General features: G+C 32.6%; 2 protein-coding genes across 2 annotated transcripts in view; one reads left to right on the forward strand and one right to left on the reverse strand.

The window, feature by feature from the left end:
• On the reverse strand, positions 1–26,143 carry LOC134697188 (vacuolar protein-sorting-associated protein 36-like). Its single transcript, XM_063559280.1, has 13 exons — positions 25,990–26,143; positions 19,160–19,228; positions 18,620–18,690; positions 16,411–16,525; positions 15,439–15,516; positions 6,445–6,558; positions 4,885–4,962; positions 4,219–4,353; positions 3,446–3,511; positions 2,749–2,813; positions 1,187–1,271; positions 575–651; positions 1–137 (listed from the first exon to the last, which is right to left on the reverse strand). The coding sequence occupies exons 1-13, from the start codon at positions 26,089–26,091 to the stop codon at positions 41–43; spliced, it is 1,152 nt and encodes a 383-aa protein (XP_063415350.1). The 5' UTR covers positions 26,092–26,143; the 3' UTR covers positions 1–40.
• LOC134697189 (uncharacterized) overlaps positions 26,110–27,845 on the forward strand; it is a gene marked incomplete at its 5' end in the record, with an annotated part of 3,951 nt that continues 2,215 nt past the window's right edge. Inside the window, one exon of the mRNA XM_063559281.1 lies at positions 26,110–26,287. Within this exon, the coding sequence (XP_063415351.1) occupies positions 26,110–26,287 (178 nt within the window). The remainder of the gene's footprint in view (positions 26,288–27,845) is intronic.

The following is a 27,845-nucleotide window of genomic DNA, read 5'->3' on the forward strand; positions in this document are numbered from 1 at the left end:
ATATTATTAATATTTATTTTACAATTTCTATACAATTATACTATGAACATTTTGTTAAAAATAAATTAGGATAAAATCTAAGTCCTTCTACACTTTCATCTCGACAAACTCCACCAACTTTTTCTGTCAACAGTAATCTGAAAAATACACCAGAAAAAATGAGTTAAACTTGTCTGGAAAAATTTACCCATCACAAATCAAAACATTGCCAATTTATTATTTTCTATATTTCTGAACAATGTCTTACCATGCAGTAACATAATGGGTATTTGTTGTTAAACACATCTTTTATCATGATACCTTTGGTGTCTGTTAAAGGATAAGATATGAAAGGAATTCTATTTCTCTAAATCTGCTTTTTTTTGTGATGTTTTTTTCATAGGAAAAAATTAAAAAACATCAGCATTGTACTTTGGATTTTTTTTTTATGCAGCATTTTACCAAAAAATCAATCAAAAATTATTGTATGTTGTCCACTTGAAATTTTTGAATCCACTAATTTTACAACTATATTCTTCACTTTTCCATTCATCCCCAAATTAATAACTGATTTTTACTCCGGTTAAAAACTAACCTTTCCTTTGCCAATATCACAGATATTCCAGCATTTTGAGATAATTCTTCTGAAGTCATTGACTGGTTTTCTTCCACCTAAAAATATATATATTTTTATTTTCTTTTAAAAATAAAATTCATGGCGAAATCACGTCAAAATTTGGTACCCAGAATAATACAAAAGTAGTATACATCATATTGTATAAAGAATAAATTGTAATCATAGTAATATGAAAGCAATTATTAAGTTTTAATTTTAAATCTGCTATAAAGAATTGGTAAATTACAATGGCCAACTTTTTCAAATTACTCATTTTTTTTGGTAACTTTTGCTCATTGTTGAAGGTCTTACCAAAACCAAAAGTTGCATAAATCAACGTCATTTGGATTTGGTGGAACATTGTCTTAACATCTCATTTTAAATGTGTGACCAAAGGGAAATAATTTTATAATTTTAAACTATAAAATACAAATCTATTAATTAAACATTTAACACATAAAAAATCTTTACAGAATAGAATAACCATTTTTAAAGGTCTTTCCATGTGATTTTTGTTAACCAGACTTTGGTAACTCCTAGTAATTCACCCAATTATTTTGACCACACTTTTACATTTTATTCCTAACTTACAGTTTTTGTTGTATCTTTAATGATTTGTTCTTCATCATGAGATTGTAGTTGTAATACCATTACTCCACTGTCAAATGTCTTTAATCTGTACCAAAAGTAGAAAAAAAAATAATTATAAAACATTCAGTTAATATAAGTCTCATATAATTTGCATATCTACAAATATTTAATTGTATGCTATTTATTTTTCTTTGGTTTACACTTCCAGAGACCATGCTGTGTCCCTGTTTTCATAACCTTTTTAAATAGTATGCTGATTTCACTGTGTGAGAGCAATATATATGGGGTCAGTAAATTCCATTTGGGGTGAGATCGAATCCCCATATCGTTGCTGGGCTTCTAAAATGTTGTACATTACAAATTTATCAAGAAAAAAATATCTCACAAACAGGCTATGAAAATTTTGGCAAAATGCATGCTTCCAAAATGTTGTATGTGAACTTGAACATTTTTGTAAATAGCAGTGAAATAAAAACTTTGACATTTCTGGATTATCCAAGAACTTAAATTATTTTCACAGAAATAAAGAATTGTACAATTATTTTTTTCCCAAAGCCATTCTACAACGATTTTTAAGTTTTCATACAGCATTTTGGAAGCAAACTTTACAAACAACTGACATTGGCAATTTTGTAATATGTCTTATTTCACACATTTTGATTGGGGTAACTGTATGCTATTTTGTATTACCAAAGATTTCCTCCCACCCAGACCATTGGTGTCAATAAGTTTTTTTAGCCAAAAAAGTCATATACATTGTACAACATTTAAGAAGCCCAGCGACGAAATGGAATTTACTTGCCCCATATATATCATATTAGGTCACTAGCACACTATGTAAAGAATTTATCTAACTGACTATCTCAGCCTGTGATATTTAGACTAGTGGCCTATAAAAGTGACTGTTAGCATTATGAACCAACTTCCATAGGTCTATTCCAAAACAAATGCCAACAATAACAACTTGTTAGCTTTAAATGTGTTGTATGGAAATAATTTCAATCGTTCATTATCCATTTAATTGTTTGTTGAAACCTGTAAGATTTTTTTCTCACCATTGTTTGCATAAAGGGATACAATTCCACTACTAACCTAATTTGGAACCTTACTAACCTAATACAGAATATACGCAGTCTCCAAGAAGTTGCTCTTAACCAATCATATTCACAGAAATGTATAGGAGGCAAGATGAAAGTTATTCCTTATTTCATAATAAAATTGAGAGGAATCGGGGAATGTGTGTCAAAGCGACAACAACCCGACCATAAAGCAGACAACAGCCGAAGGCCACAAATGGGTCTTCAATGTAGCTAGATTCCAAAAGTTGGAAGTGATAAGTTATTAGCTGACTTTTCATTTGTTGCATGTAAAATCAAATGCTGAAATAATTTCAACACCTGCATTTAATGTATTTCTTTGATCAATGACACAGATATGTTATTTTGACACAGGGTTAATAGAGCATCAGCAATTTTAAACAATTTGAACACTTAACGAAAATATCACTGTTGAGATACATAATTAAATTGGATATTGTTAAGTGACCTTAATGAACAACTAACCTTAACGGTAACCTTAAGATCTCCAGCATTTCACAGGCATTAATTAAATCTTCTGGTGATAATAACTGAAATAAAAGAAGAAGACAATTAAACACTATATAACAAGATGTATTGAGATTTCCTGCTCACTAATTTATACCCAACATCATGTTAGAAAGGAAAAACATATCATGGATTAATTTTTCGTTGTTTATCAATTTTGTCGATTCAAGGGAAATTGCATTTCCAAGGATTTAAAACAAATTCTGCATACAATCCATAAGAAAATGAGTCTTTTGTTAAACATTTCAATTTGTGGTTCACTTATATTCACAAAATACACTGAAATTGGAACCAAGATAATGATGTATCAGGGGCCAACTGTCATATATCAGTTTCATTGTTACACAATAAACAAGGCTTACTTTTCTAAAAATCTTGATGGACAACCTACTGTGGATTCATTTATTTATGTGGGTACCAATTTTCGTGGATTGAGGAAAAGTTGCATGTTCGTGGATATTTGATTTCGTAGTTTTGCCGAAGTCTGCATACAAGCCTATTGGAAATTTGTCATATGTTGAACATTTAATTTCGTGGTTCAACTGTTCCCACGAAAATTGGTATCCAACGAATAATAATGAATCCACAGTATAAGGTTATGGTACTTCATATTTGAATTATAAAGACATTTATTAAAACTTTTGTTTATATCTACCTCCATGCCTCTTGCTCTGTTTACTCTGCAATATACATCTGTCAGAGTCATTATACCTCCTGATTCCTGTACAAATATAACTAATATATATACAGATGTTTAATAAACATTTACGTTTTTTCAGATTACTAAATGTATCATCTAGAAACCTTCTGTTTGTTACTATAATTTTGAAACTGGCATACTAGCATTATTAATTTAAGTCATTTGGTAAACAAAAAATGTATTCCAGATTGGTTTAAGTGTTAGCATTAATAACTTATCTCTATTTGGGAATCTATCAGTCTTGATCATATAATAATCACATTTTTAAGATGTGAGACATTTTCTTTTGGGTCATCAAAATTTTCTGAGATGTCTGTGTCTTGCCCTTAAGGCTATTCCAAGAAAAACATGAATGGTAGGGTTGGATATCTTATGTTATTCATTTCTGACGATTATTGGGTGGAAGGAAGCAGGGGGTAGTTACATTAAAGTGAATTTGTGGGTAGTTTGGTTTATCATACTTTATGATAATTTGGAATTTAAGGGGTTAAACAGTGACCTTGTAATAGTAAACTTTCTTCTTTGCTAATCCATGAAAAGGGTTCCTTTATAAAATTTTTGAATATGCTTTACAAAGATGTGATGTGAATATCATCATAGATAGTAATATCTGCTATAGTTAATTTATCATCATTAAAATGCAGTATAATATACAATCCTTGTTCCTTCTGGTAAAATTGAAGAGTTATATATAGAAACAAAACTCTTACCTGGTAATTCATACTAACCTTCAATGGGTTCATTAATGCCTTGGACAATTCCTTAGCTAGTTCTGTATTATATTTATCTCCTGTTCCATGGGTTTCCCTGGTAACAGGATTTGGTATTCCCATACTAAGAAGGTAAGATTTAAACTTCACAGTCTAAAAATAGAAATTTAAAATGCTGAAGTCTAAAAATAGAAATTTAAAATGCAAGTAACATCTTGTATAATTCACCTGAATGCTGAATTGAAAAACAAACTTTTGAGAGAAAAAAAATTTCAACCAGAAATTTTTTACTCAATGTCTGATTTTGATTGCGATGTTTGAGTTGAGGTCAGCAACTAATATTGTTCAAAATGCTGACCATATGTATGACAGTTCTCCAAATTTGGTAAGACATGTATTTACCTTTTCAAGACTTAACTGATTCGTTCATTTGTTTTTTTCCTTTTACAGAGTAGAGAGACAAAGACACATTGTATTAATAATACATGGGTGATGGGTTTCAGAGAAACTTTTAACACTATAATGCACTATTATTTTCAATTACAATTGTCTGGGTGGCGGGTGCTGACAAAAACTGCCTTCCTACCCCCCCCTTCCCCCCCATACAGTTTTTTTTTTAATAACCCTTTGGTGAATACAGGAAATGTCTTTGATGATTTTACAAGTATTCCACCTGTATATTACCTCATCCTCAGTTATGTCCCCTTGTTTATCTTTGATCTTTGTTGCTATGGTTTTTGATAATGCCACCATATCTTTAGCCTGAATAGATACAATTTATGTAGTTTTTATATATATATATATGCTGCAGTGCAGGCGATTTGGTGTCATGATATCTCAGTAGCATGGGTTCGAATCAAGGGAAGAACAAAAAATTTGCAGATCTAACATTGTTGGGTTGATGTTTAGACGAGTTGTATATATATATATCTATATATATATAAATATATGAGTCACGTCTCAGTCATTACAGCTGAACGGACGTGCTGGGTCAGCTCTCCTTTACCCGCTATCTTCGATGAGGGTTTACAGTTAGATATCAACGACTTACTACTTAAGATGACAGAAACCAATCCATGCCGTACAGATAGACGTAGTAGTTGGCGTACCTGCGTTAACATGCACTCCAAAACCATTGTATATTATGGGGAGTGTCATGCCGATTAACGTCCGAGGGCTGTATCCTAGGCTGTTGGGTGATACGACCTACATTTCACTGCCTCATGGCTTTGGTCCTGATAATGCTTCCTGTCATCTTTTGAACTACGTCCGAGATCATCTACCAGTACTCCATCATCGAGGTTAGCGGGCTGCCAAGCTGACCAAACTGGCCCTGAAAGCAGCCGTTGTGAAGAAGTAAAATCCAAAATAGTCAATAAACCAAAAACAACTCACCAAAACCAAGATGGCGGCCTCCATTCGGCGTCCTTGGCTACCCGTTCCTGACCAACACCACAAAATATTTAAATGCTCACCAATCGTTTTCGGGCACCGAGCCGACCGTGCGAGGGCTGAAAAGCCAGTCAAGGTCGTTAAACACTTCCATATATATAGAGTCTAAATTGAAAACTACTTTCAAACCTATGATTGCGTTGGATAAAAACCGCAATTTTTATATGTGTGCATGTAAAACAAATTTCATTGTAAAAGGGTCTAAATACAGCACAAACAAAATTTTTAAAAGACAAAAAAGTGAAAAAGTATATTTAAACAAAATGCATTTGACTAACAGGTAGAACAACTAATGTTCTTAAACCCTGCTGACTGCCATTGGCGATTGCCAAATAAAATTGATCACGAGATGTAACAAAATGGATCTTGATATAAATTTAATACTAAACAGAAAACGATAAACTAATGTGGCCAAGATATTATGCCACAAACACAAGGTGTCAATATTTTTTTTGTACACCAGATCTAGATTTCGACAATATATGTCTCTTCAGTGATGTTAGGGATCGAAACGGTATTTGGAAGGCCATATAATTTACCCTCAATTTCAGATAGACTCTTGAATTTTAAGAGTCAAAATAGGATGAACGGATCATATAAACCAAAGGTAATATATATTAATGTAATAAACTTGTACAATGATAAACTTCAGATAAGATAATAAAAGAATCCCTCATGTTGTTTTTCTTTCTGAGTCAGTATCATGAAATTGTTATTTTTTTTTTCATTCTGAGCCAGTGTTTAGGATAATAACCATATAGATTTAATCTACAACAGAAAAAAAAAACATACCTTTTCTATAAGTTTGCTGAGGTCTTGAAATGACTGTGTTATATTAGAATCAGTAGCTTTCTGTTTCTGTTGTATTGATCTTTCTATACCCATAATGCCTCTGTGTCTTCCTGTCTGAAAACAAACATTTTACTTCAAATTTATATACACATCTAAAGAGGGTTTGTGATTGGAAAAGTAGGCAATTCATCTGTAAGACATAGGTAGATTATCCACTTGAAAATAAAACTTTAAAAAAAATGAAGAATACCATGACAGAAATGTTAATGAATTCTTAATTATACAGCAGAACTAAACTGGGTAAAATGACAATTTTTTTTTATTCTGAAAACTGAATTAAATCAAAGCGCGAAAGCGCTGTAAAGGCAGTTAATTACAGGTTGTGTGTATTTCTAGTCCAGTCATATCATTATCTTCCATAGAACAGAGGTGGTTTGTAGAATTTAAGATTTAGAGTTCTTTTGTACCTAGTTCACCTATATCTAGTCTACTGTTTACAGTATATTTTCTGTGCCTCCCATGAAATGCATTTTTAGCCATGGCCTTGTCAGTTTGCTTTAAATTTATGAGTTTGACTGTCCCTTTGGTGTCTTTCGTCCCTCTTCTTTAGACAAATAAGAACTTTTCCTTTTCAATATAAATAGACTATTTTTAATTATTGATTGTATACACATATTTTATGACTCCCATAAAAAATAGTTCACAAAGATTGACTAGTCTCTGTACTGTGTGTATAGCAAGGACATCAAGTAACATAATGGTAAATGTACATAGTAACATGTCAACTTTTTTGATGACCATACCTGTCAACTGTCAGTATTTGCAGAGTATTTCCCCCATCGAGCTCAAGGCTCCCAAATGGAAATTTTGTGAGAGCAATTTTGTCGACTATTTTAAGGAAAACAATTAATTCAACAATGGCTATGAGCTTGTTAATGCACGAAGAAGCCAAAAACCACATTGGAATATATTTGAAGGGAATCCATGACAAATCGCCCCACTTTTTCACTAACTCGCCTCACTTTAAAAACAAGAGTGCACACACTGAAATGTCTCGCCTTCTTTACTAATCATTGATATTCTGTTGATAGTCCTAATAAAAAAGCGTTATTACAACTGTCACATAATCTTAACATAAACCAAGAAAACTAAACATTGACCTTTGAACCATGAAAATGAGGTCAAGGTCAGATAAACCATGCCAGGTAGGCATATACAGCTTACAATTCTTCCATACAACAAATAATATTGAGTAATTGCTTATAGTTTAAGAAAAACAGACCAAAACACAAAAGCTTAACACTGAGCAATGAACCGTAAAAAATGAGATCAAGGTCAAATAAAACCTGTGCGACTGACATGTAAATCATGAAATATTTCCATGCACCAAATATAGTTGACCTATTGTATAAAGTATTAGAAAAAAAGGCCAAAACTCAAGAACTTAACTAAAACCACTGAACCATGAAAATGAGGTCAAGGTCATATGACACCTACCAGGTAGACCTGTACACCTTACAACCATGCCATACACAAAATATAGGAGACCTATTGCAAACAGTATAAGAAAAACAGACCAAAACACAAATCTCAACTATAACCACTAAACCATGAAAATGAGGTCAAGGTCAGATGACACCTGCCAGTTGGACATGTACACCTTACAGTGCTTCCATACACCGAATATACTAGACCTATTGCTTATTGTATCTCAGATATGGACTTGACCACCAAAACTTAACCTTGTTCGCTGATCCATGAAATGAGGTCGAGGTCAAGTGAAAACTTGCAAGGCACGCACATACCAAATATAGTTATCCAATTACTTACATGTATAATAAGAGAGAATTTAACATTACAAAAAATTTTAACTTTTTTTTCAAGTAGTCACTGAACCATGAAAATGAGGTCAAGGACATTGGACATGTGACTGACGGAATCTTCGTAACATGAGGCAACCATATACAAAGTATGAAGCATCCAGGTCTCCCACCTTCTAAAATATAAAGCTTTTAAGAACTGAGCTAACATCGCTGCAGCCGTATCACTATCCCTGTCGAGCTTTCTGCGACAAAAGTCGCAGACTCGACAAAAAAACTGCCCCAACCTGGATTACCAAATCACCCCACTTGTGAACTGTGTTAAATCCCTTTAATATTACTCCTGCCAACTGGTCCCATCTAATGGAAATGGGTGAAATCTAGATAAATATATTATTAACCAGGATGAATTAAGTAATGCCAACTCGCCCCACTTATGGAAAAAGATGTTATTCCATTGAATATAAGTTAAATTCCTTATATTGCATTTTGATACATTTAACTGGTTACTTTTCAATTGTTATGCAAATAACTAAGCTTTTAAACTTAGTTATTCTTCAACAATCAGTTTTTTTTTAGAATTATAATCTCAGTATATATCAATAATAGTAATTAAATTAATTTTCGGTTTGTTTGTATTCTGTGTAGATTAGTTTTCATTAAAGTGGTGCGAGTTTTTATTTTTAATTGTATATATATTAAGTTAAATATTACTGTTTTTTTATAAGTAGGGCGAGTTGGCAGGAGTAATATTAAACATGATTTGACCAATTTCACATGTGGGGCGATTTGATAAATCAATTTGTGGCGTTTTTTTAAAAAGTGGGGCAACTTGTCCTGCTTCCATTTGAAGGCCCCCTTGAAGGTTTTGTATGACTATATGGACCATCTTTCATGTAAAACCCCCATGTGCATTTTGAAAAGTTGGCAGATATGTTTCTAACTCCAGGCAAAATCTACCGGTATGAATGAAAAAGAAAATTTCAATTAAGGCTATGTGGCCATAACAGCTGTCTCATTAGCATTTTAACCACTTCCCATATTTGCAATTAAAACAATAGAAGAAAATTATTTAACGCAAAAACAAAACTTGCTTGTAAATATGAAATTCTCTATTATACGGTATGAGTTTTTCTCATTGTTTGAGATTGTACAGTAGTACCTGTAACTGCTTATACCTATTTCTTATTCACTTTTGCTTGATAAACTCACTAAATATCAAATACATTGTACCACATCTCCTTATTTTTATAAGCATTCCAATAACATGAACAATTGTAATTCAATTCTATATATCAAAGCAAAATGAACTGCACCACTTTCATTCACTAGTATGCATCTTTTGGCAAAATACAAGTTCTTAAATGACACAATATATATTTATTGATAAAAGAATATATTTATTGATAAAAGAATAAAATTTAGTATACAACTCTTTAACAAGTATAAAAAAAGCACAGCTGTGTCATAACTTGTGAAATCTGTGCTGAAAACATAGACATTGGTTTTTGAGTAATTCCATATGTGAAGCTCAACATTAGCTTGTCAGTTGGTGGTGGACAGTTAAATATATAGTTCCTTTCTGTAGGCTAGGATGAATGACTTTTCAGGAAAACCAATTTCACAAATCAAAACTTTCCTCTAGATTTCTCCTACAATATTCATCCAGTTTAGTTCTTTTGTTTTAATTGGACACCGTCCTGATTTTTAATTTTGCAAACCATTCAGTCTCTTGCTTGCAAATGGTGCATGAAAATAGGATGGGTATGGCAGTAGACAAGTCTCTTTAAAGTGGGTTTGTGCCCTGAAAAAAAAGTTTTATAACCAGGGGTGTGGAAATGCTATGCCCGACTCGTACATTTGAACAACCGGACAAGTAATTATTTTTGTCTTGGTTGCCCGTGGACAAGTAAAAAAATACACAAGACAAAGTTCAAATCCAACAAAAACATAAAATTAATTTCAAAACGTATAGAGATGTTTAATTTATGTAAGAGAAACAAATGTTCAGCAAGTAATGGACTGCGCATGCGTGACAATACAGTCGATTTCCTTCTTGGCTCCGAAAATTTCTTTGATTAATTACTATTCTACAGGACCAGGAACTGAAATTTATGGTTTGATGCAAACACAAAACATACACTTTACCCACTTCACCTACCGATTCGTTATATTTACCGTAAAAACTGTTTAATACTCTGGTATCCATGGTCAACAATGTAGCCTTCCAACCGTAATGGCGGCAAATATGAATCCAAACGTAAACAAAGTGAAAGCTCTGCAGATATTATTACTATACATAATCTGGCATAACATTATCATAAACAGTCAACAAGATCAACTTTGCATAAATTTAAATTGCAACAATGTCCCATATAAAGATTGTCAAAATTTATCATTTGTGACTCACAGAGACTTGTCAAATGGATTGAACGTATTTTATTGGCTTCGTCATGTAAAACACAGACGTCTTTCAAAGTCCATCAATGGCCTAGAAACATCAGGTCACAGATTTATACTTCTACTTATGAGTGGTATTGAACAAAATCCTGGACCAAGGCATCCAAAATTCCCTTGTGGTATATGTAAAAAAGCTTGTAAACTCCAGTCAATAGCATGTGATGAATGTGATCAGTGGATGCACAAAATATGTATTGGAATGTCGACAACAGAATTTAGTCGACTTGGTAACAGCAGCGATACATGGAAATGTCCAAACTGTGCCGCACCTAATAATTCATCGATTATTTACTCGACACCTCAACTAGATGAAAACAACACCAATGAACAAATGATAAATCAATCTGAACATCCATCATTAATTCACAGCGAATCAGATATATCTTTTCCATCAACATCCAGCATTACAAACACAACTAGATCAAGCGTAAACACAGAACACGACTCAACTTTTGATATACTACCAGAGTCTAATGGGATCACTACATCTTCACCTATTAAACCCAAATCAAAAACTTTTAACAGAGCAAACAACACAAAGTGCTTACGAATCTTGAATATTAATTTTCAAAGTCTGAGGAAGAAAGGAAAGCTATTAGAGCTTCTCATAATAGATACAGATCCGGATATCATACTGGGAACAGAAACTTGGCTCGACGACACCATATCATCAAGCGAAATATTATCAAATGACCTTGATTATAATATCCAACGCAGAGATAGACCAACTGATCGACATGGGGGTGTTCTCATAGCAGCCAAAAAACATCTACAATTACATAATGTATATAAAAGTAAAAATATTGAAATGATCAGTGGAGTAATAACAACGAACTCAAAGAAAATCACATTGGCATCATACTATAGACCTCCAAATAGAACAGACAACGAGTACTTAGAATATACACAAGATGAATTCAACCGCCTTAAAAATAGTACCAAAAAGAACATCCTTATTATTGGTGGTGACTTTAACATTCCAGACATCAATTGGGAACAGTTAGCCATAAATGGTACGCAATATCCATCCAAAGTGAACCAAACCTTCTTGGACATAGTAGCAGACATTAATCTTGAACAAATAGTGGACTTCCCTACAAGAAAAGAAAAAACTCTAGATTTAATTTTGACTAGCCATCCAAGTTTTAAGCAGAGATGTAAACCAATTCCAGCTATTGGTAACAGCGACCACGACATTGTCCTTCTTGATACCTCAATTAAAGCACAAAAACCTAAACCGGTTAAACGTAAAATACAACTATGGAAAAGAACCAACATAGATGAAATACAAAATGAGGTGAGGTTATTTGCTGAAACCTTTAACCAGACGACCTTCACTAATATTGAAAACATGTGGAAATATTTCAAAGAAAACATCATGAAAATTATTGATCAGAAAGTACCAACAAAGATGACAACTACAAAATTTACCCATCCTTGGATCAATACTACCATCAAGCGCCTAATAAGAAGGAAAAACAAGGCCCACAAGAAATCAAGGAAAACAAAGAAAAAGAGAGACAGAGATAGATATAAATACCTCCAACAACAAACACAAATGGAAATAAGAAAAGCATACAAAGAATATATGAATGACATCATTAGTCTCAGTTACACTGAGAAACCGAAAAGATTTTGGTCATTCTTGAAGAGCAAAGGACAGGACTCGGTTGGAGTTGCACCACTCAAAAACAAGGAAGGATTCCTTAAAAGTGACAGCCAGAGTAAAGCCAATATCTTAAATGAACAGTTTTGCTCGGTTTTCACAAAAGAAGATGGCAGCACTATTCCCGATAAAGGTCCTAGTAACATCAATACAATGAATGACATCACAGTAACTGAAAATGGGGTATTCAAACTGTTAAAAAACCTTAACACCAACAAAGCAGCAGGACCAGATGAAATACCAACCAAAATACTGCAAATAACTGCTGCAGAATTATCACCAATTCTGACAAGAATCTTTCAGTTTTCACTTGATACAGGAGAAGTTCCACAAGATTGGAGAGATGCCAACATAGTGCCACTATACAAGAAAGGGGATACTCACCTAGCGGCCAACTATCGTCCAGTCTCCCTTACCTCCATCACTTGTAAGCTGTTAGAGCATATAGTTCACAGCAGCATAATGAAACATTTTGACCAACAAAATATACTCTGTGACAACCAACATGGTTTCAGGAAACGCAGATCATGTGAAAGTCAGCTCATCATCACCATCGATCGTATAGCCAAATACCTTTCAAATGGAACCCAGATTGACATCATACTCCTGGATTTTGAAAAGGCATTTGACAAGGTTCCTCATTCAAGATTGCTGTACAAACTCCAATTTTATGGAGTAAGGGGCCGGACAAACTCCTGGATCAGTTCATTCCTATCAAACAGGAAACAACAGGTAGTATTGGAAGGGGCTAGATCTCAACAAGACGATGTTCTGTCAGGTGTGCCACAGGGCACAGTACTAGGTCCTTTATTGTTCCTAACATACATCAATGACATGCCCGGATATACTCAATCAGATGTCCGCCTCTTTGCTGATGACAGTCTACTATACAGGGAAATTAGTAACACCAAAGATACAGAACAACTTCAGAAAGACCTTGAAGCATTAGAAAAATGGGAAAAAACATGGATGATGAGATTCAATCCAACAAAATGCAATATTATCCGCATACCACCAAAGAACAAAGAACCTATACAATACCCATACACTCTACATGGACACATACTCGAACCAGTAGATAGTGCCAAGTACTTGGGAGTTTCAATATCAAACAACCTCTCATGGAACAAACATATCCAGAGTGTTACAGCAAAGGGTAACCGAACACTTGGGTTTGTCAAACGAAATCTTAAAGAATGTACCAGGAAAGTAAAGGCTGCTGGCTATACAACACTCGTGCGACCTGTCATAGAGTATGCTTCTACTATATGGGACCCAACCAACCAAGCAAGCATCAACACACTAGAACTTATACAGAGGAGAGCTGCTAGATTTGTCTATAATGACTACACATCACGCACACCAGGGTGCGTCACTACAATGTTAGAAAATCTAAAATGGGACACATTACAGACAAGACGCCGTGACAACAGGCTATGCATGCTCTATCGTATCCAGAATGAGCTGATAGACATCAACAAGAGTACTTACCTCAAAGGTGGCGACAGTAGAACTCGTGGAGGACACAAGTTTTACCAACAGAGGGTCACCAGTGATGTCTACAGGAACTCCTTCTTTCCAAGAACAATCATGGAATGGAATACATTACCTGCCAGGGTTGCTGAAGCGGGATCAGTTGAAGATTTTCGCTCAGGGCTACAGACAACACATTAATACCAGACTGGACGTTTGTACATAATTTTAACCGTAACAACCTGATTTTATTGTAAATACTGTATATAGCCTTAGGGGACTAGATATGTGATGTCACCATGCGTAGTCCCGCAGAGTTTAAACGTTTCATTAAAGGAACCCAACTCTTATATGGAAGAAGAAGAAGTAAAAACATCAATGTTCATGACGATAAATATTACATGATACCGGAAATAGATCGATTACCAAAATAAATAAAATAAGTATGCGAACCCGAGTCGCGTAACATTGCATTGGCTTTGTCCATTGACCCGGGATCGTCGATTAGGTTTTATCCGTCATTTGCCGGAAGTGTCATTTTGGCGGGAAATCATGTACACATACACACGTAGATTGGCTGGTACCCGATCGTAATGTTACACATCACATATATCAAATAGCTAATACCCGGAACGTAGTACCGGGAACCAGGATAAAACGTGGACAACATACATAACTAGAACCGAAATTGAAAACGCTTTACGGTTTCTCGTTCATAAACCGAATTCCGCTTTGAATTATAGAAGATGCAATATTAATCATATTCAGTCGACTTTTCATTGTTATATCAACGTCTGAACTAATTAAAGAATCTTTAGATGTCAGATAACACTCGAAATTGACCCGACCTCTTTCCACACGGAATACACATAATGATAGTTTGTAGTCAGGTTGACTGCTTATAATGCAAAATACACACTAATAACAAGTTCTAAAAAACGAACAATACACACTGATCGTTTCTTTAGTCCCCAATGTAAATGAAAGAAACAAAAACCATATTATACCATAAAAAGAAGAGGAGAAATTCGAACATTTCCGGATCTATTTCTGGCCAAAAGACCCCCTGCAAAGATTGCGTATGAAAAGATGAACCTCATGACTTAAAAGTCAGGCCTTAAAGCACTGCCTTTAAAAACAAACTTCTTTGTCAAAGTAACCAAAGCATGAAATTAAGGTGTCAGTATTAGACCAACTGTTTTTTGAATATCAAGGTTATTTACTGGCCTATTCTAGTAAAATCAATTATTCCTATAGTTTAATCGAAGTTTGCAAAAGACGCTGACAATGTGATGATGCATTTTCCAGTGGTTCTGGGCAGATCAGGTTGATTGTTTGGCGATTGCTTTACGCCACATTAGCACAAAAACGCTATATTAAAGCAGGTAGTTTTTACTAGTAGGAAGAAATAAATGATGAAAATTTGGGATTGTCTTTAGAAAGCAAAAATATTTACAAAAAGGTGTGAATTGTTATGTCAAGTGTGTGTAAATCTAACTGCTTGTTAAAAAGTTTATGCATTGAAATCGTAAATTAACTACCCAAGAAAATATCCATGATTAAAGCTAGACTTACTGCTACAGCTGGTTGAGCTTGTGGTATTGATTGCTGCCATCTTTTCTGTTGTAACTGCTCTGACAATTCCCTGAAAAACTAAAACAATAAAATTCTTATTATACTGGACATAATGTACATTTCACTAGTGTTTCAAATACAGAAAAGGTGTATAATTTGTAGAATAAATGTTTTACGATAAAAGGGCAGCAAACTTACAGCAATACCACATCTTTTAGTTTCCTCAGACATCATAAAGGGTCAATGTTAGTTTTCTTGTTTGAATTGTTTTACATTTGTCTTTTCTGGCTGACTATGCAGTATGGGCTTTGCTCATTGTTGAAGGCTGTAAAGTGACATATACTGTAAATTCAGAAAGTATTGTGATGTTTTTATTATTGCGAAAATAGGGACAGGATTATAATCGCAATAATTTAATTTTAAAAATTTTAATATGAATTAAACAGGATTTTTCACAATATTGCAAAAATTCAAATCGCATTCTAGTCCAAAATGACAAAATCAAAATAATAAATGCACGCAATAATTTCTGAATTTACAGTAGTTGTTAATTTTTGTATCATTTGGTCTCTTGTGAAGAGTTCAGAATTAGCTTAATTTTTTTTTATTTATAACAAATGCATGGACAAGGTATCTTTCTTTTATTTAGTAGATGAGGGTCTTGATGGATGGTCCTTCTTATCTTTATTCTATTATTTACAGCTAGACCATTTTCTCTTTTCATTATTTATTTGCCCATTATTTTATTTTATTTATATTCTAACATCGCATTTTTCTCAACACTATTCATTTTTTGTGTCTATATTTCTTCAATCTGTAATTTGACGATACTTTATTCTGCACTTTTTGTCCATTATTCTCAATTTTGTACACCTCATCCAGAAAACATGGATGTATCAAGTGCTCACAGCTATAAATCAGTAGCTACTGAGCGTCAATTTAAATTTTTTAAAATAAACTTGATAAAATTACCTCTCTTTCACCTGATTGTTTAAATGATAATTTGATGTAATTATATTTGCTTTGTCTGTTAGGTCCTGCTGGTTTGTTGCTTTCAGGGGAACTTAGATGTACCACTATTTTAGCACTGTACAAAACAGAAAAAAATATACATTTTAAAAATAATATTTTAGATGTGAAGTGTGTGTTATAATATTTACTTGGTCAGCTGCAGCAAGCAGGCCTGGGGTAATGGTAATTTGTAATTGTAATGCATTGTAATATTACTTTTTTGGGATGTAATGCAAAATAATTTGTAATGCACATTTTCTGCATTACAATTACATGTAATGTAATGATTACTTTAGTTAAAAATTGATGTAATGCCTCCATTACAGTACATAACTTTTCATTACAAATTGGTAAAATAGATAAAATTGAAGAATATTGTATAATAAAAATAAAATATTAACAAAAACAAAAGAAAGTATGGAATAAAATTTTTGTCACAGCTAATTACTGTATTGAATAAATTACATCAATCTTTAAAACACACATTAAGGTAAGAAATATAAAATGGTAAAAAACATCAAGTTTTTGATCTTGGTTTCTGATATTTGTTTAATATGATATGGAAATATTTTGGTGTTAGGTGGTCTTTGAAAAATCTTATAAAAAAATTTATCAAACAAAACTATAAAGATCAATGAACAAAATATGAAGATGAAAATTTCATAATTCTATACACACCTTACATGTATTTCAATGAAATATTGAATATATCAAACAACATTTTTAAACCAAACTGTGGTTTGGGTCCAGTCTGTGTTGTTATTTCACCTAATTAATATCACACTGTTTTTATTGCAATCAAATCTTCTCAACTTATGTTTGTCCTCACAGAACCCTTAGGCATTTCACAAGATAATCCTTTAACGACACATTTATTATATCTCTTTGAAATCCTTAATGATGTCTTAACGATTAAGTGATCAATGTTAGAAACAAAATTATATGATAATTTATTTATTTTTTACCACCACCTAAGAAACTTAAAAGTGACTTTTTCAGTTTCATGCCTCCTACTACTCAATGAAAGGGTATAGACACAGGTAAGGTGCAGTACATGATGTTGACATCTACTTGTCTGAGCCATGTGAAGAAATCTCAATCAAAGCACTGGAATAATGGAAGTCAAATTCAGTGTGCATTTCTTCTTTGGTTAATACAGCTATCAAGTATTTAGCCATTTCCCACACATAAGCTCCTGTAGAAAGGCTTTTAAGTATTGCCGGAAAGGTGTACAGAACTGATCGCTGTTCTCTTAATGGCATCACATTTAAACCACTTATGATGATAAAGTGCAATGGACATATTAATTAACCAGTATTTGAAGTCTATGTCCCTAACACTGTATACATATGTACATATACCTCTGTTTTTGAAATGCTTTTTGTTTTTATATTGAAAAAGTAATGTGTAATGTAATGCATTACACAGGCAAATTAATTGTAATGTAATGCATTACATGTGAGAAAAAATGTAATTGTAATTGTAATTGTAATGGAAGAATCACAAAGTAATTGTAATGTAATGCATTACATTGCAATGTAATGGCCCCAGGCCTGGCAGCAAGACACAGTTTACCCTAAGGAGCATCTGAGTCAATCATTTATATATATTTTAAACCAGAATTAATATTTCTCTATCTCCCTTTTTTTTTGGCAGTCCCTTTCTATTATTTCTTTATTCCCAAAACAAATAAAAACAAATTTATTTGAAAATGAAACAATTAATATTTTTTTCAACAAAAGACATACAAATTTAAAACACAGTGTCAATGAATGTACTAAAAACTTTTGAATAATATTTTAAAACACAATGTACTAAAAACTTTTGAATAATATTTTAAAACACAATGTACTAAAAACTTTTGAATAATATTTTAAAACACAATGTCCTAAAAACTTTTGAATAATATTTTAAAACACAATCTCCTTTAACCTAGGATACAAGTTTGCAAAAGACATTTTGTTTCTAAATACATTGTTTTTCGAATTTTTAACTTTGTTCACTACATTGTACCAGTAACTCAAATTTTTTCTGATCCCTTAAAATTCAAACCTGAAACCATCAAAGTTAATCTGTTTTTTTTTTCAATTGTCTAGATATTCAACTGAAGTGCATAAAGCTAGCTCATTACACAGTTTTCAAGTCAACAAAAAAGTGAAATTTAACCTACCTTTTCGAAAATCCAGCCGCTTCTTGTTCCAAAAATATGACCAATGAAAGGGGCAAAGATAATATTCTAGACTGAAAAATAAAGCAAGTTTTCTAAGATATTGAATATCTTTCCTACAACAGCTTATATGAGCTTTTTATACAGCAATTAATTCATGATTTCATCATTGTAAAACATTAAAGACTAGTGAACAGATTCAACTCCCTGAAAATCTGAAGATACGCAACTATTCAATAAAGTTGCTGGATGAAAAGATAATCAAGATGGAATGATAATTAACAGTCTTGACTAAAGTTAATTATTAATAATTAAAAAAATTGTGTAACAAATATCCTCATGTGTTGAATCCAATGTCAATATTTTGTGATCTTTATGTATATCAAGAAGGCAAATATAGCTACATGTCATGCATGTGGTGTAAAATAACACTGTCAAAATTTATTCTAATCTATGGTAAAATATTGAAGATTTTGCATCAACAAACTTCCATACTTTTAATGTGTTATTCAGAAATGATAACTTATGTTTTAAAACACTTACTCTGTTTTTAGGATCCTTCCATTGTAACCTATGTGTAGTCAGTGTAAGTAAACCATGAACAAAAGTACTCTGAAAATAAAATGAAAATATACATGTTATTCTTATGTATAATATTGAAAACAAAATAAAAATTATGTATGAATGTGTTTATATTAGGGGCCAAACATCCAGGTACAAATGTACAAACTCTACTGTATTAAATGACTATGCATAAGCAACAGGTGGAGTGCTGTTCATCTGATGGTCTTTTTTCTATTGATGTATTTGCTCTATTTTATACATGCATATAACTAAACTTTCTCTAACTGGAAACATGATGTTTCAGCCATGGAGCCAGTTGGGCCTTGGTTGATTCTGCCTTGGTCATTTTGGCCATCAAATGATAGGAGAACTTTACTAGTTAGAGTCATTCTTTTGTTTTATATTCAGTCTAAATTAAAAAAAAAATATGACTCATTAATTTACCTTCTATCCTGGTGATAACTTTAAAAAATAATAGATATTAGAAAGTTATTTAGAGGTGGATTGCAGATAACACTTAGTACATATATAAAGTAGGTATGATCTGTATAAACAATGTTAAACTTTAAAGTTGCAATTGGTCAAGTTTAAAAATAAACCAACATGTTTATAAAGAGGGCGGCTAAATAGTCCCAAGCTTTGCAGAAGCTTATACAAAAAAGATTTGGTATGATTGCAAATGAAACAACTCATCACAAGAGACCATATGACATAGAAGTAAACTATAGTATAGGTCATGGTGAGGCTGTCAACAATGAGAACAAGAGGCTGTCACAACGACAGCAAACCGGATTTATTAACATTTATTTGTGTACTGGCAATATCACAAGAACCATTACTGATGATTGGTGAAAGTGAAAATCGTCAATATCAAATTTGACCTCTATTTTGTCATCAGTATCAACATATTAAAATTTGAAAAGCTTAGATTGAATGGTTCGGGAGTAATTGCAACAACATGAATGGAAACACCATTTTACAATCTTTCAAGAACCATAACTCCTGAACGGTAAAAGTCAAAATCATCATTATTGAAGTTGACCTCTATTTTGTCAACAGTAACAACATATTAAAATTTGAAAAGCTTTGGTTGAATGGTTCATGAGAAAATGCACGGACACGACTGGAAACACCATTTTTCAATCTTTCAAGAACCATAACTCCTGAACGGTAAAAGTCAAAATTGTCATTATTGAACTTGACCTTCATTTTGTCACCAGTAACAACATATTAAAATTTGGGAAGCTTTGGTAAAACAGTTCATGAGTAAATGCACAGACACGACTGGAAACGCCATTTTTCAATCTTTCAAGAACCATAACTCCTGGAAGGTAAAAGTCAAAATTATTGAACTTGACCTTCATTTAGTTGTCAGTAACAACATATTAAAATTTTAAAAGCTTTGGTTGAACGGTTCATGAGTTAACGCACGGACAACATTTGATTGCCGCCCGCCCAACCAGCCGCCCGCCCAACAGGCCGCCCGCCCTGTTAAGGTTCATGTGGACCCTATGACTAAAATGGCCGTGCACAGGTTTGCCTGAACTCAGAGAAAATTTTGAGGTGAAAATACGGCCATTTTAGCCATAGGGTCCACATGAACCTTCATTTTAACTCGCTTCATGAGTTAATGCATGGACAACATTTGATTGCCGCCCGCCCAACCGGCCGCCTGCCCAGTGATATTGTTGGCATTTTTTTAAAACTACCTCTACCCTTTTTTATTGGGAAAATATGTGCAATTTTCATCAAATTGGGAAATTTAGAATAAACCATGAATTTGACTGAAACTTCTATTTACAGACCCCCTTTCAAGAGTCAAACCCTGCTTTGTAATGAGACTCCTTTTTGTCAGTAATGATACATAGATAGACCCTCAAATCTGCACATATAGTCATGTAAGGCATGAAAAAATGTATAAATGAGTGTTTTTCAGTTTGAATGTATGCACAATTTCTTCTGAGACTGCTCTGTTTGGGAAAAAAGTTGTCTTTTTGGGATTAATTTTAAGCCATTTTTTTACAAATTGGGATTCTTCTCCAGGGGGAAAAAGCCTTTATTCTCCACTACATGTAATTTAAGGCAAACAATATCACTGGCCGCCGAGCATCCCCAAATCAATAATCGACATAGATATTAAAGGCCCAAAATGTCCACTGTAAATTTTTTCGTATTCTGCATCATACAAGTTTGTCTTTACTAAAAAAAATCTATATCACATATACCATGTATACAGACTGACAGAAATAGCATCTTACTGAGACGTTTTATTTTTGTATTCAAACCATTGGTAGATCATTTAGGACAAAAGTATAATCTTAATGGACCTAAACTACCAAGGCCGGACTGGTTTATGAATTTAAAAGGCTGAACAGTTTCAAGGCTGAAACTTTTCGAAATCCTCCGTCTGACAAGAGATTGGAATAAACTTTTTAAATATGATGTCAAATATTGATAATTCTTGTATGATTTGCTTATAGGTAATACGTTGATATGATTGGTCAAAAGAACTTTCCGTAATTGATCCTGACGATGGTTATTTTTTCGATAGACAACATTGACCAAACTTCTTTTAGTAACCAATGTAAACTAGATGACAGCGATAATATAACCCATGTTACCAAATTTACGTTAATTGTAAAATAAAATACAAAACATTCGTTTGAATAATAGTAAGTTTTTGCAGTATACTTTTTATCAGACAGAAAATTTCATTGAGCATGTTGAGTACGTATTTTTGCATTAACCAACAAATATATTCATGTGCTAGGCCTATTCAAGGACACAAATATACAATTTATGTGTGATAGAGGTAAGGAGTGTGGAAATATTTATTCCCAATCTCCAATTTTAAAGAATTATAAGGATTAAACACCTTTTTTAAGGAATTTATTGGTGTATAAACTGGACCAAGTCCCTCACAAGCGTTTTATCATAAAAGTCCAAAATTTATTTGTTTGAGAGCGAATTGGTTGAGTTTATACACCAATAAATTCCTATAAAAGAGCGTTTAATTCTATAATATTAGTTATTACTTTATTAGAAACGTCAGAGACATATAATACATACATTATCATCGTGTAATGTGTTTTCGTACTATTAACAATTTTCCCTGCTTACGGTTTTCACTCTAGAGTTTTTATTCAGGTGTTTACTAAAATTTAACCAGATGCTCCGCAGGGAGCAGCTTTATACGACCGCAGAGGTTGAACCCTGAACGGTTGGGGCAAGTACGGACACAACATTCAAGCTGGATTCAGCTCTAAATTTAGATTGTGATTAAATAGTTGACACAGCATAGGTTTCGGACACAGAATGAATGTGGTCTAATGAACTTAAAATTTTTGTTTTGCCTTTGAGCAATTCACTATGCTGTTGAATATTAATCCTCTCAAAAAAATGTTTGAAGAAATTTTCTTTTTATTTATGAAATTTCAAATGAGAAAAATTGACCCCCCCCCCTCAATTTTTTTTTCACATCCCCTTTTCCTTTATTCCAAAACCAATCTAATTCAAATTTCTAATGGAGTTTGCAACAATAATTACTCATTTAAATACATCATAAAATATTAAGATGTAAAAAAAGTGCTTGTTATCACTGAATGGTAAAGATTGTTTTAATTTATCAGTTGGTAGTAAAAGTGAATATACATTGTATATTGTATAAAACAATGATTTCAGTTGATTCAACTACTATTCTGGACAAAGAAAGATAACTCCAATTGAAATTGTGCAATTAGATATTTCTTGCTATTGCGCAATACTGTGCAATTGAAAATACTTGCTATTGCACAATACTGTGCAATCGAAGATTTCTTGCTATTGCGCAATACTGTGCAATTGAAAATTTCTTTCTATTGCACAATACTGTGAAATTGAAGATTTCTTGTTATTGCTGAGTACTGTGCAATTGAAAATTTCTTGCTATTGCACAATACTTAATATAATAATTTTGGATCCTGATTTGGACCAACTTGAAAACTGGGCCCATAATCAAGAATCTAGGTACATGTTTGGATTCAGCATATCAAAGAACCCCAAGAATTCAATTTTTGTTAAAATCAAACTAAGTTTAATTTTGGACCCTTTGGACTTTAATGTATACCAATTTGAAAACAGGGCCAAAAATTAAGAATCTACATACACAGTAAGATTTGGCATATCAAAGAACCCCATTTATTCAATTTTTGATGAAATCAAAAAAGTTTAATTTTGGACCAACTTGAAAACTGGGCCAATAATATAAAATCTAGATTCAGCATATCAAAGAACCCCAATTATTCAATTTTTGATGAAATCAAACAAAGTTTAATTTTGGACCCTTTTGGTCTCTTATTCCTAAAATGTTGGGACCAAAACTCCCAAAATCAATTCCAACCTTCCTTTTATGGTCATAAACCTTGTCTTTAAATTTCATAGATTTCTATTTACTGATACTAAAGTTATGGTGCGAAAACCAAGAAAAATGCTTATTTGGGTCCCTTTTTGGCCCCTTATTCCTAAACTGTTGGGACCTAAACTCCCAAAATCAATACCAACCTTCCTTTTGTGGTTATAAACCTTGTGTTAAAATTTCATAGATTTCTATTTACTTAAACTAAAGTAATTGTGCGAAAACCAAGAATAATGCTTATTTGGGCCCTTTTTTGGCCCCTAATTCTTAAACTGTTGGAACCAAAACTCCCAAAATCAATCCCAAACTTTCTTTTGTGGTCATAAACCTTGTGTTAAAATTTCATAGATTTCTATTCACTTTTTCTAAAGTTAGAGTTTGAAAACTAAAAGTATTCGGACGACGACGCCGCCAACGTGATAGCAATATACGATGAAAAAAGCATGTCATGTAGATTGATTTTAGGTATTTAGTTTATTTGTCAAGGCCTTCTACGATTTTGACTGTTTTCGATTACTTTGCGATTTTTTTTATGTCAAAAAACGGCGTAATATGTTTTCATATGAAATAAAAATTGGATCAGTACATGGACAGGAAAGGACTATAAAATCCAGAAATGAATATTTTCTAAAGTCGAGGTTCTGGTGATCGCTTGAATCATAAAAAAGATATTTAATACTTTTCAGTACTAAAAATTACTACTAAAGTTTAAGTTGGTGTTTCATGTGCTGAAATTGTTTAGATTTTGATTAATTTCAGATAAGCAATCTGGTTTGTACAAAAAATGTAATTTTTTTCTTAAATAAAATTCAACTTTCAAAATTTAGGATTACATATAAAAAGTTAAGACTGTATTCATCTTCATGTATCAAGGATGTATAAAAAGAATGTATGAACAACCATTTTATATAAGAACCCTGTTAAGGTTCATGTGGACCCTATGACTAAAATGGCCGTATTTTCACCTCAAAATTTACTCTGAGTACCCAGCACATCTGTAAAAAAAATCAGGCATAGCATGCCCTAGATAAAAGAATTTTTTAAGTATGTTTTATGTTTTAGAAAAATAAAAACTTACCAGGATTTTGCCGTGCACTTTTTTTCATTCCTCCAGAAGGTGCCAAAATAAACTAAGTTGGGAAACAGGTTTGAGAACTTCCCCACAGGTAAAAATTAAAGTGAGCATTTTTATTTTACATGGACAATGGATACCTGACAATAATTGGGTATTTAAACTGTGTACCTGAGTGGACCATATCAAGGTAAATTCAACTGTTTGTTAATTTTATCCTCTTCTGCAGAGACGAAAAAAAGTGTACGGCAAAATCCAGTTACATGTAAGTTATGAATTTTTTAAATCATACAATGCATTTGAATTATATTTATCTAGGGCATGCTATGCCTTAAAACTTTTCCAGATGCACAGGTTTGCCTGTACTCAGAGAACATTTTGAGGTGAAAATACAGCCATTTTAGCCATAGGGTCCACATGAACCTTCATTTTAACTCGCTGGTTTGTAATTAAAACGGCAAAAAAAAAAAAATGACAGTTGCATGTCTTGCAGATCAGGTAAGTTTAAACATATTTGTTTATAGTGGATTGGGAAACAAGTTTTGCAACTTATATTAATCCCTTTCGACTTTGCAGGTGCGAGTGCTGCCTTGTAGCGGCATTAGCCTACTCTTTTTCGAAATCTACAAGGTTGTCTTTAACGTGCAAGAGATATGGCTCTCTCTTAAGACGGGTCAGCCATTTATCGTCCCCTTCCTCAAGACCATACTCGTAAATGGTGTCAAGGGAGAGCCGAAGATCAGGTGTCTGTCAGTCAAAAAACATATCTGGACTTTTATATTTTAACCCTTCAGAATTTTTACACAACTATTCTAGTGATGCATATTTTTTACATTGAATAAGAATGGCTAAATAGGTCAGTTTTATTAAATTTGTTCTAACGTCTTTAAAAAGGGACATTGAATATGTTTTAAATTTGTCAAGTTGTATTGTTGATGTTCTAAATATAGAAACCGAAAAACACGGCACAATGTACGCATATGCAGTTGAAACCGACGGAATGTGGTTGATACAAAAACATATGACATACGAAATATATATGACACAACGATATATGTTTTATATGTCTCTGGAAACGTCAACGCGCAATATTTTTTGACGATTGTAAAGCAACTATTTGTGAAGAGTGTTGTACTTCGTGATATATGATATTGATTGTACACTTTGATATCCTCTTTCCTATGCCAATTTGTAAGAATTTAATGTGTTATAATGAAGATCTAGAACTTCAGACTTTTTTACTGTACTTTTTTTATATTGATTATCTCCCTTATTTTTAAGGTAATTTTTTTATTCTTGAAATGGAGATGAAAAGAAATAGTAAAGTATTTTATTGGTGCATACTTTATCTTCTCCATCATAAAGTGAAACAACAGCTTGCTGACAGACAAAACTTTCACCAGGCTTATCAAAAATATCGCTTTCGCTCCATTCTAATCGATCCATTTCCTGTTTACATTTTAAACTGGTTCCTTGCGTATTGAAGATTTGTTTGCAATCCTAGCTCTAAACGTATCTGGTTCAACCTTTTACATAAACTCTAGAGAGGGCCGAAATAAGCAGCCATTGCAGACCAACTTGTCCTTCAAAATGCTTACAAGACTGCTTCCCGTCTCAAGACTAGCAATTAAAAATGCTCTTGGTAATTTTAATTTATTTAAGTTAGTTTAATGGCAGGTGAAATTAACTTTACTATCGGTAAATTGTAGATTTGTATCCTATTTGAATGAATTTTTGAGATAAACAGATGAAGGTTAGTTTACTTTGTATAAAAAAATATTTTTATAAATGGCACATGCCGGCTTTTATCACATAGACGTCCAATGAAACAAACAGTTCCATTAATAAGATTATTTTTTTAAGAATTGAATGCTTCTTTGTGTAACTTCATTGGGATGTAAAAGCATTGACCAAAGTACATTTTGTATGAAGCGCTTCATTCTAAAAATGTGTGCACCGTCAATGCATTTACAACCATATGAAGTTACAAAAAGGCATTCAATACTTATAATTACATTTTTTAGCTAGGATCATGAAAATACGATTTTTATCACCTTGTCACATGAATGATAAATTTTATTGTGTAATGAATGCAATTGCTTGGTTATTTCACTCTCTAAGTCGTCACACAACAATAATAATTAACTTATGCTCTACGCGCACTGATGAATTAATGTTTTCAGTCACTCATTGAATATTTTTCTCTACAATTTTGATAACCAGGATGCCATTTGAAATATCAATGGAGAACAATGTCAAGATGACAATAACGTCGGATCAAAACAAATTATGAATGTGTAGAAAAAAAATATATAGTTCCTTGCATGTTTTACATTAATTTCTTAAAAAAAAACATTTGCCAATGTAATAAAATGAATAACTATTCAGAGCATTCAAATATTGAAAAATATTCAACTACTAAGTGACCGAACAACGCTGATAATTTACTCATGTGCTCTTCTTCTTCTTTAGTTTCAGAAAACCATCAACATACTGATGTTTACTTTCCGGCGCATGCCTGGTGTAATTTTTCAAATTTATGTATTTATAAATATAGTTTAACATATATGTATTCCATATTTTTGTATATATTTGTTATATTTTTATTATCAATTTTTACAATTTTTTTTTTTTTTTTTTTTTAATTTTTTTTTTTTTAATTTTTTTTCTTTTTTTTTTTAATTTTTTGTTTTTGTTTTTTGCTACATGGATTTGTGAATTGATGTGTTTATCGGTCACTAGTTGAATATTTTTCTCTTTATGAATTCCTTGATTAGTTATTCTGCATGGTTGGAAAATAAAATCTCATTTAACATGTGTAACTGGAGAGCATGATTCATCTTACAAAGTCATCTTTGTCTCCACTGGGATGCGAACCCTGGACCTCTGTGATTCAGCGCATTTACAATGTAACTGAATGAGCTAAAGAAGTAATTCCTTAGGTCAACCACATGTTCTTAGGATAAGCAATTCCTTCACACATGTTTAAATAAAAATTCATTATGTTTTAAATTTACTTATATAAGTATATTTTTTTTTACTTCTTCAAGTAAATAAAAATTACTTGTACAAGTAAATACCACTGACTGTATTTAAAAATTTTCTCTGATTGTGCAAAGAATAAATACACATATGATATATAATTTTACTGATGTTAGCATGCAGTCTCACATATCCTTAATGTTGTGGAAGGGAAACTA

Source organism: Mytilus trossulus, chromosome 14 (assembly GCF_036588685.1).
Source record: "Mytilus trossulus isolate FHL-02 chromosome 14, PNRI_Mtr1.1.1.hap1, whole genome shotgun sequence".
NCBI classification, from domain to species: domain Eukaryota; kingdom Metazoa; phylum Mollusca; class Bivalvia; order Mytilida; family Mytilidae; genus Mytilus; species Mytilus trossulus.

What these genes read in the sequence shown, in the direction of transcription:
- LOC134697188 (XM_063559280.1), bottom strand. Translation starts at nt 26,091, where the DNA reads ATGGATCGATTAGAATGGAGCGAAAGCGATATTTTTGATAAGCCTGGT. An exon ending in TTTATGATGGAGAAGATAAA is followed by an intron (nt 19,229 to 25,989) that starts GTATGCACCAAT and finishes TTTTATTTTCAG; the next exon opens with AGTACTTTTGTTCATGGTTT. An exon ending in GTGATATTGGCAAAGGAAAG is followed by an intron (nt 138 to 574) that starts GTTAGTTTTTAA and finishes TGTATTTTTCAG; the next exon opens with ATTACTGTTGACAGAAAAAG.